The sequence below is a fragment of the Esox lucius genome, chromosome 10 (assembly GCF_011004845.1).
Source record: "Esox lucius isolate fEsoLuc1 chromosome 10, fEsoLuc1.pri, whole genome shotgun sequence".
NCBI classification, from domain to species: domain Eukaryota; kingdom Metazoa; phylum Chordata; class Actinopteri; order Esociformes; family Esocidae; genus Esox; species Esox lucius.
In genome coordinates this window covers 30,653,248-30,664,363 of record NC_047578.1, presented here as the reverse complement: position 1 = coordinate 30,664,363, position 11,116 = coordinate 30,653,248, and the positions used below count along the sequence as shown (strand labels likewise).

The 11,116-nt window shown below is 38.0% G+C and overlaps 1 protein-coding gene across 9 annotated transcripts in view; it reads right to left on the bottom strand.

Annotated features, from left to right (window-relative positions):
• Positions 1–9,275: 9,275 nt before the first annotated feature.
• Positions 9,276–11,116, bottom strand: part of LOC105009667 (dpy-19 like 4) — a 56,808-nt gene continuing 54,967 nt past the window's right edge. For 8 of the 9 annotated variants that reach the window (XM_013132885.3, XM_020044361.2, XM_029122748.2 and 5 more), the window contains one exon: positions 9,276–11,043. In XM_013132885.3, coding sequence (XP_012988339.1) covers positions 10,567–11,043 — 477 coding nt within the window. In that variant the 3' untranslated portion in view covers positions 9,276–10,566. The remainder of the gene's footprint in view (positions 11,044–11,116) is intronic. The other variant, XM_013132889.3, reaches the window with a different exon arrangement.

The window sequence follows — 11,116 nt, the reverse complement described above, 5'->3', positions numbered from 1 at the left end:
TCGCAATATAACACCAAGTCAATTAAACTTCAGGTTAGGAAGCATTAGCAATTGTGAACCACTGTCACATGATTTGGTGCAAATGAAAGTGACAGCAGCATTGAAGAGGCAACAACAAGACAACCCCCAAAAAGGGAATGGTTTTGCATGTAGTGGCCACAGATAATGGTTCTCTCCTTATCCTTCCTGACTGATTCTTCTCTTATTTTGTGTTTTGCTAGTGTCACTACTGGTAGCATGAAGCGGTACCTCCAGCTCCTCCAGTACCTCCAAACGTGCCGTCGCAAGAAGTTTTGCTCTGTATCCCAGTACAGTCTCAAGAGAATGGTGGAGATACCATGAGATGAGCCGTTACACAAGGAGAACTGGACAGGGCGTAGAAGGGCATCAACCGAGCAGCAGGACTGGTATCTGCTCCTTTGTGCGAGGAGGAACAGGAGACGCACTGCCAGTGCCCTACAAAATGACCTCCAGCGGGCTACTGGTGTGCATGTTTCTGCCAAACTGTCAGAAACAGACCCCATGAGGGTGGCATGAGGGCCCGACGTCCTCTAATGCGACCTGTGCTCACAGCCCAGTACCGTGCAGCTCGATTGGCATTCGCCAGAGAACACCAGAATTGGCAGGTCTGCCCTGTGTGCTCTCTTTTCACAGGTTCCCACTGAACATGTGACAGACATGAAAGAGTCTGGTGACACAGTGGTGAATGTTTTGCTGTCTGCAAAATCATCCAGCATGACTGGTTTGGCAGTGGGTCAGTGATGGTCTGGTGAGGCATATCCTTGGGGGGGTCACACAGATGTCCACCCTGACTGCTGTTAGGTACTGGGATGAAGTCCTCAGACCCATCGCCAGACCTTACGCTGGTGCAGTGGGCCCTGGGTTCCTTCTGGTGCAGGACAATGTCCGGCCTCATCTGGCCAGATGGTGTAGGCAGTTCCTGGATGGCCAAGGCATTGATGCCACTGACTGGCCCTCATGTTCCCCAGACCTGAATCTAACTGAGAACCTCTGGGACATTATGTATTGGTGCATCCAACGCTGCCAAGTAGTGTCACAGACTGTCCAGGAGCTCACTGATGCCCTAATCCAGGTCTGGGAGGAGATCCCCCAGGACACCATCTGCCATCTCATCAGGAGCATGCCCAGAGGTTGTCGGTAAAGTGAATAACCAGAGTTGGGGAGTTATGGATTACAAGTACTTACAAAGAAACAGTAACTGTAATCCGTTATGTTACCAATATATTTCATACAACTATAACAGATACTTCTGAAAAAAATTATGATTACTTCTTTGATTATCAATCAATTGAAAAAAAATACATGCAAGAAATATTAGTATGTATTTAGTGTTTTAAAATATTTTTTATTTGAACCCAAATAACAATTGGAGTCTCAGTTGTGTGTGATCATCATGAGTGCAAAGGTGGGCGCACATAACCAGATTAGTGACCGATGAGGCACTACTTAGGGTTATTGGATTAATTGGAATTACTGAATATATAACAGAACTTCAGCATGTAATCCAATCATATTGAAGTACAAAGCAATGGTTTAGAACCCCTTTACAAAGGCACTGTAGGGAACCCATAAAGTAAAATACTAATTCCGTTTTTGGCCAGCTATGTAAACTTTGACATTGATTCATTCCGCAAAAGGTGTTCAATTTGTATTAGGCTATTCGTATTTGTCTTCCAAATGGGCGATTCCAGCGTTATGGACGTGACATTTGCAGTCAAAACTTAAAATATAAATTCTCAGAAAATGCATTTAATACCAATATATTTAAATGTCTGTTTATATGTCCATACTCCCTTAATAAAGGAGTACAGACATTAGAAAAATATCAATCTACACATGCGTTTTATATTTAATATGAGGGAAATACACATGCGTTATGGACGTGACAAAAAAAAGACGCGAGTTTGTGGGAGACAATATACTTTGTTGAAATTCTGTGAATTAAAATGCACAAGCCAAAATAAATAATACCAGCCGAATGGATGAGTGTCGGCTCTCTATAGAACATACATTATTTATTTTATTTTAGTTTTAAAAAATCCATTTATGAGGAAAAACGGACGTTACGGATGTGACTTCTTTCCGTTATGGACGTGACCGTTCCGAAATCATCACTTGGCTGACGCTGGAAAACTTTTTGTGTGTCTCTTTTTATTTGAAACAACAAACATCTGAGACATCAGTAAGGTAAGTCTGCACAATTAATAACATTTAAACTGAAATCACCGTGTTATTGATCAGTTCACGCATATCTCTCATGCTGCTAAACTGTAACCGGCATGTAAGCATGTTCAAAACTCAATTCGGGCATGATATTGCTTGCTTGATAATGTGTTTTTATAATCAAGGTGTTTACTTTAGACCCCGAAAGATATGGAATTGATAATGCTAAGATACATAATCATTATATATGCAGTTTATCATATCGATATTCTCCGGAGTTAAGAGCACCGGTTTCCCCTCAGTCCCGTCAGTGAATTGAAACGCTGTCTGATTGTAACAGTGTGTTGGCCTGTGTCTATATAGAACAAACAGTCTGGAGAGCGTTTTTTTTTTTTTTGCATGCAAAAAAGCAATCATGTCACAATGACCGCAATATTATGTTTTGTGTCAAACTAATCGCAATGTTCATACCCGTTTTGCATTGTTGAATGCGCAATCGTGCTTTAAAATAGCCACATTATTGCAAAATTAGCCAATGCATTGAAATAATAATAATTGAAATGTTATTGTCTTAAGTCAAAATCACAATGATTACTTCATTTCATTAGGCCCGATAGGTTTTTGCCACGTTTATATTGGTTTGGATGTCAGGAGGATCAAGACGATCTGTGTGAAAGAGACGCCCAAAATACTTACCAATTACTGCAAATAAAGTAGAGATTTTGTCCAGAAATCGCAGATCTACAATCACCACAGAAATAACTGCCTTTGACCACAGAGGGCGTGCGCGGGAAAGAAAGTGAGTCATCACAGAAGGCGCGTCTCATAATTCTCTCTCTCTCACACACACGCGCACGCACACTCCATGGTATTAGTATTAATTGATTTCTAAAAAGTTCTGATGTACAGTAATAGAGATCAATTTAATATATGTGTGGGGTTTTTTTAACAGTAAAATTATGAAAGACCAAGGTGAGTTTAAATAAGTTTGACTTCTTTCCACTCCATTTCAAGCAATAGATCGATTTATATTGTAAAGTTGATGAATTTATCTTTTCGTATTGATTTAATCAGAATGCTTCTATATGTGTCTATATAGAACAAACAGTCTGGAGAGCGTTTTTTTTTTTTGCATGCAAAAAAGCAATCATGTCACAATGACCGCAATATTATGTTTTGTGTCAAACTAATCGCAATGTTTATACCCGTTTTGCGTTGTTGAATGCGCAATCGTGCTTTAAAATAGCCACATTATTGCAAAATTAGCCAATGCATTGAAATAATAATAATTGAAATGTTATTGTCTTAAGTCAAAATCACAATGATTACTTCATTTCATTAGGCCCGATAGGTTTTTGCCACGTTTATATTGGTTTGGATGTCAGGAGGATCAAGACGATCTGTGTGAAAGAGACGCCCAAAATACTTACCAATTACTGCAAATAAAGTAGAGATTTTGTCCAGAAATCGCAGATCTACAATCACCACAGAAATAACTGCCTTTGACCACAGAGGGCGTGCGCGGGAAAGAAAGTGAGTCATCACAGAAGGCGCGTCTCATAATTCTCTCTCTCTCACACACACGCGCACGCACACTCCATGGTATTAGTATTAATTGATTTCTAAAAAGTTCTGATGTACAGTAATAGAGATCAATTTAATATATGTGTGGGGTTTTTTTAACAGTAAAATTATGAAAGACCAAGGTGAGTTTAAATAAGTTTGACTTCTTTCCACTCCATTTCAAGCAATAGATCGATTTATATTGTAAAGTTGATGAATTTATCTTTTCGTATTGATTTAATCAGAATGCTTCTTGATTGCCTTTGTTATGTGTCATTATCAGTGTTGTGCTAGTTACTAAGAAATAGTAACTAGTTACAGTTACTAGTTACTTCATTCAAAAAGTAACTCAATTACTTTATTGATTACTTACACCAAAAAGTTATGCATTACTGTTAAAAGTAACTTTTTAGTTACTTTTTTAAATAACGTTCTTTAACGTTCCCATTAATGCCCTTTTATGCATTATGCATTATACAAACACAAAACTGACTTAAACAGAAAGTAATTTAAACACTATTTTATTTACTAATAACAAAACTGAATAACAAATTCACAAACTGAATATATCACAAGGATTTCTGAAATGAATAACAAAACAAGCTGATTAATATATTCAGATTCAAAAACTAAAGTGGCTTCTGCATCATAAAAGCTGTTGTGTTGAGCCCTTAAAAATGTTCCTTTCACAGCTTAAGTATGAAAACTATCAGCAATGTACAACATAAAACATTTTGAAATAAATAAATGAAAGCAATCGGACTTATTCAGATTCAATTTCGAGAAACTCAGCACCAAAAAACTGCTATTATTGACAAACATAAATGATATGCATAAAAAAAACATAAAAAATATAAATGCTGTTTAATACATTTAATCTATGAGCAATTTTCAACCCAACCACAAATGAATAGTTGCATGTCATCAACTTATGTAAAGTAAGCTGTGTATTCAAAGTGCAAAATCTGCTGGTTTATATGTTTAAAAACAAACAAACAAAAACAGCATTTTTCCTAGCAATACAATGCATTTTTAATGCATAAAATTAGTGTCCTAAGATATAACAGAAATGTTACTGTGGCTACTAAACTAACCATTATTTTTAACAAACAAATATTTTTATAACAAATGTGTGCTTATTTATTTAAAACAACAAAAGGTGCTTACTAGCAAGGACCTGAATGAACGGTTAAGTTGAGTTTTACCCTTCAAACCAGTGGTTGTACCGCATGAGAAGAAGTCTCTCAAACCTTTGGTCAGACAGCTTGTTCCTCTTTGGAGACAGTACCAAACTTCCCAGGCTAAAAAGTCTCTCAACGGGTGCACTGGATGGAGTAGCTGCATTTTTCTTCAGAGAAATTTCCTTTATTGTGGGAAATTGTTTAAGAATCTCCATCCCTGTTTCGGCTGTTCTCAAGTAGGTCATTACTTCAGTTTCCACAGTGCTGAAGGTATCATCAACCTCCTCAAAACAGAAAAAGTCCTGCACATTACAGGAGCTTGAGTCTGGTGTTGTCGGAGACACAGGCATCTTGACTGCTTGCTGAACAGGGCCAGGGCGAGGGATGAGCTTGTGACACTCTTCTGCCAGCATTCCTTTGACCATCTCTTTCTTCCTCTGGTCTCTCAATCATCGCAGTTTGAACATAGGAAGTGTGACAGCTGCCAGTATTGCATCGTTGCTTTCCAAGATGGATGCAAATCGTGTTTTGATTGCCTACAAAAAAAAACACAGTGACACATATTAAACATGTAAACATTTAAATAGATTTAAACATCACAAAAACACACAGATTAAGAAACTGAAAATATATGTGTAACTGATTGGACAAAACTAAAACTTTATTTAGAAAAAAGGAATTATGGTATTATTACTGTTTATTTTTTCATCCAGTGTGTAGGTGCAGTACAGTGTTTGTGTGTGTGTGTGTGTGTGTGTGTGTGTAGAATAAAAAATTCTGTTTTGCACTTTACATTCTCTACATTTCTTAGGCTATATTGGTGTTTCTTACCTGAACTATGGCATCAGGTAGGCCAGTTGCAATAATCAGGCCTTCTTTTATCTCCAGTAGCTTTGACATCAAAACTTCTATTGTGGGCAGGAGGGTCCCATAGTAACAGTTTTCTTCTCCTTGCAAGATATCGAGAGCAACTGTGAGAGGCTTCATGATAGCACAGTATTCCCTCAAAAACTGAAACTCCCTCTCACCAATACATTTGAGCTCTAAACGATTAGAGATGGTACTCAAGTCAGTCATGGGTATTTCAACTATTCTTGCCACAGCATCATAAAATGAATTCCACCTTGTGGAGCATGGCACAAGCAGTTTTTTTCCAACCACATCACCCACTAACTCTGAAGCCAAAGTTGACCGGCTAGCCTTACTCCACAGTGCTGTGCACTTGGCGGTAGCACTTCTATAAATTCCTTTAGTCCCATGATTTGAAAGAAGCCACTTTTCCACACCAGAGCATGAAATTAAGTTAAGTGTGTGAGAGGCACACCTCAGGTGTGGTGGTAAAACAATTCCCTCTTCTGTGGAGGTGTCAAGCACGTCTGCAACATTTGTGAAGGTCACCTCTTCGTTATCATCATCATCATCGTCAGAGAGCGATTCCGGCTGATACATTTGGAAGGCTTTTACAAAGTTAGAGCCGTTATCTGTAACCGTAGCTGTAACTTTCGTTGACAGTCCATATAATGAATGAATGTGATCGATCTCAGCAGCAATGATATCATACGTGTGTCTACCTTTGATCCTTTTACAGGCCAGCGCAGCTTTCTGGCGTTGAAGTGTAGCGGTGTTTATCCAGTGGGCTGTCATGCCTAGGAAGCTTTTGTTGTGGGCAGACCAAATGTCTGCAGTGGTCGCGATGTAGTCTAGCCCCTCAAATGTTGTCTTCAGCTCACTTTCCATTTTTGAATATTCTTTATCCAAGTAGTTGGAAAAAGTTTTTCGTCCCATTTGCTGTGTGTCGCCTGAACATGTTATCATGCTAACGAGCTGCCTAAACGCCGGTGACTCCACAGTAGAGACAGGCTGCATGTTTTCAACAACATATCGTGCAATAGCTTTGTTGATCTGTCCCTGGCTAACAATCCGGTTAAAATCTAGTCGCTGTTGTTTGGCTGGAGGGGCTTGACTCACTTCTAGTGTGTCCACCGGTTTAGCTTCTAGCTTCGTCGTGGCATGTAGTTTCTGGAGGTGCTTCAACAGATTGGAGTTGCTGTTTATCGCAGTAGATAGGACCTTCGAACCAGAAAGACACAGCTTACATTTGACTGAAAGGTTTTTGTCTTTATGCTCAACCAAAGTGAAATAATGAGCATATTTCCACTTTGAGAAACTCGTCTTGCTCTCGCTTTGACTCGACATGACTGCCGCCGCACATACTTGAATAAACGGAAACATGCCTACTGTGCGTCTGCGTGTTTACAGGTTGGCATCCACCAATCCTACAATGCGTCGCTGCTGTAAACAGGTTAGGCTGTAGCTACACTTCAGCCAAAATTAATTCATTTAAAAAAGTAACGCGGATAACGCACCATATGGTAACGATAACGGCGTTAGTCTATTTTAAAAGTCATGCGTTACAGTATTAGTTACTGTCAAAAGTAACTGCGTTACAGTAACGCGTTACTGCCCAACACTGGTCATTATATTGCTTGAAATAAATAAATGAATTCATTAATTAAACAAATATGCGCTGGTCAAATCATGCATGATTTAATGTGAAGCGTCCGTAACGGTCACGTCCGTAACGCATAATTAGGTTGTTTAGAGCAATTAAGTGAGATGATTGGTCAATCATAACTAGAATGGACATATTTTGGCTTTGTACATAAAGTTTCAAATTAATTGTAATAATAATGATTATACAATCTAAACTTATTCTTTAAATCGTTCCGGACGTGACACAGCACATAAGAGTGGTGACTTCCTAAATATAGCCTTTATAAATTTAAAGGGAAATGCAGTTATAACAAAGTGAGTGTATTTATATCTCAGTCATGCCCCCATCTTTCTGCAAAATCCTTACTATCAACATAAAGTATAATTAAAGGTGTCTTTGATCCCTCTTTTTAAAGCATGAAATAGGTTTGTATAAAAAAAGCAATTTTAGTATCTATGCACACCTTATCTGAGGTGAATAAACAGAAATGTCCTTAAAATTTACATGACAGCACATCAATACAATAAAATACAGATCCAAATGGACAACTTAGAAAGGGTTTTGATTTTTTATGATAACTTAAATTTTTCACAGCAAGGTTGACATTTGCGTGGAATTGCCCAAATGCCTCTTAATATGAAAGTAATCTAAATGTAATTCTAAGTAATCAGATTACGTCACAGAGTTGGAGTAATCAAAAAGTTAAATTACTGATTATAAATGTGGACAGGTAACTTGTAACGGATTACATTTAAAAAGTAACCTACCCAACCCTGTGAATAACACTGATAATGTCGTTATCATGGCACTTGTCAGTGTGTGGAACATATTAGGCAGCAAGTGAACATTCTGTCCTCAAGGTTGATGAGTTAGAAGCACGATTTTTTTTTTGGAGCAGTGTATTTTTTTCAGAATATGACATTTGCTCATCCATAGTGGAGGTGTTTATTGTGGTGGAATTGGTGGCGATAAACAATATTGTTCATTCTTGGGCCACTGATCATCAATTTGACATTTATCTAAACAGTTGCCTTTAACAATAAATACCTCATTGATCTGTTTTGGACACTGTTTGGACACTGTACAATTGTGAATAAAAGCAGAATGCAATGATGTGGAAGTTTCAAATTTCAATATTTTATTTCGGAACACAACATAGATGACATATCAAATGTTTAAACTGAGAAAATGTATCACTTTAAGGGAAAAATAAGTTGATTTTAAATTTCATGGCATCAACACATCTCAAAAAAGTTGGGACAAGGCCATGTTTACCACTGTGTGGCATCCCCTCTTCGTTTTATAACAGACTGCAAACGTCTGGGGACTGAGGAGACAAGTTGCTCAAGTTTATGAATAGGAATGTTGACCCATTCTTGTCTAATACAGGCTTCTAGAATTCTATGAGAAACTCCTTTCTGATATTGCTCCACTATTTTTCGCCGCAGCATTGGGGGAATTGGTGATCCTCTGCCCATCTTGACTTCTGCGAGACACTGCCGCTCTGAGAGGCTCTTTTTATACCCAATCATGTTGCCAATTGACATAAGTTGCAAATTGGTCCTCCAGCTGTTCCTTATCTGTACATTTAACTTTTCCGGCCTCTTATTGCTACCTGTCCCAACTTTTTTGGAATGTGTAGCTCTCATGAAGTCCAAAATGAGCCAATATTTGGCATGACATTACAAAATGTCTCACTTTCAACATTCAATATGTTATCTATATTATATTGTGAATTAAATATAACTTTATGAGATTTGTAAATTATTCCATTCCTTTTTTACTCACAATTTGTACAGTGTCCCAACTTTTTTGGAATCGGGTTTGTAGAAATAATGCACACGACTGACAAATCAAATCTTCAATATATAGGTTCATATATATAGAAAAAGGTCACTTGAAACCAACTCCTTTTGAATTCAATATGCAGCCAACTGTGGGCTGGGAACCAGCTGACATACTAGCCAGTTGACTGTTTGAATATTTCGAACGTGCACACGCACGCACGACACAAAACATAAAAAGGTATGTTTGCTGACTTTCTGCTGACATGTCCATCATTCACAATATCAATTTGGCATAATGGCAGCTGAAGGACCCAACAAGTGTAGAATAGCTACTACAGACAATCTATTCGTAGATGCATAGACATAATTGTGTTTCTCTACTAAGCTAAAACTTATACGGGGTCACAGAGCCCAGATTCTGGTCAGCTATATGAGCAAGCATTCTTTGCATTGGCATTTCTGTAGAAAAACAACACACAGCAGCTTTGCAATGCATTTGAATTCAGCAAAGATACTCAGTTAAATATTTTAAAAACAGTGGATAGACTTCATATATTCTTTACAATTATTAACTCATCAACTTTTTGAGGTCTTGAAAAAAGCAAAAACAAGAAAACAATGACAACCATTTAGAGTGGCACACACTAATAGCCTAAATAAGCATATACATGGGAGAAAGTATTGCTGTTGATAAAGATGAACAAAGTTACTACATAAAGTAAATAATACAAATACTGGATTAAATTTCATGTCAACAGAAATTATATTCATACTAACTGCTCAGAGAAATGCATTCAGTTTAACAATGGATATTCTTTTTTAAACAGGTAGGAATAAGAATTAACATTTTATATCAAAACTAAAGGCATTCAGATTATTAGGTCTTAAGTTTGAAAGGAAACATAAATGCTTTGAGCTGGCTCCACTGTCTCACCAGGCTTTAGGGCATGGCTCATCCTTATCAACTCCTTTTTCATCCCATAGAAGCAAACAGGGAAGCGCAGCCAAATGCACACACAAAGCAGCAAAGCCTTTAGCGACTGTCCAACCTCAGGGCCAATAAGAAAACTCTATTCAACTAAGGAGGCAATAGGGAAGGGGGACTTTGTATTCCTTGCAGAAAATGTATCTTCTACATAGCATTTGCAGCTGAGAACGTCAAGTATGAATGTGATGATCCCTATTCAGGACTCGTCTGAGAGAGGTGCTAATTCCTCTGAGCAAAAACAAAGTACCTATATGTGCATGACCCTTTACTAACACCAACTGCAAAGGGGTTGTATTGCATCCATTTAGGAGAAAAGACATTGTAAAGACAGAAGACAGTCTTGGCTCAGGAGTTAGGCTGATGATTTTTTCAATATTGGAAGGAGATGACAGAGTTGACTTTGTAGATGTGATAGGACCTGTTCCAAAAAACCCTTGAGAAGTAATTGGTATAGGGTGAGTAGTTCAATTTTATCTCATGACAGAATCGCCCATGTTTGGAGAAGGAGTAGATCTCGCCTTTATCATATACCACCTGTTGAGGACAGAGGGCAACAACCAATGTCAGAAAGAAATGTAATTTGCAAGAAAGCAATATCATGTACTGCATGTAGCCTATATTTATGTTACCTATATTATCAAAGTGTGTAAAAAGTGTATGGTTGCTGTATAAGGAGTGGTGTTTAATACAAACATGGCCATTGGCGATATCCAGCAAGTCTTTAATCCTGCAACCCTTATGGTATTCGTTGCACAGAGACTCTTCGATGATAACGTAGCTTGTCTTGTGCAGAGAAAGAATCTTGTAGACATCTTCTGCAGACCTCATTGCGTACACCTGATATGTCTATTTTCATGGGAAGATAGGTTTATCATCTATTGAAACGTTTATTCAGTTCAATCCCATGCCAAGTGAACCC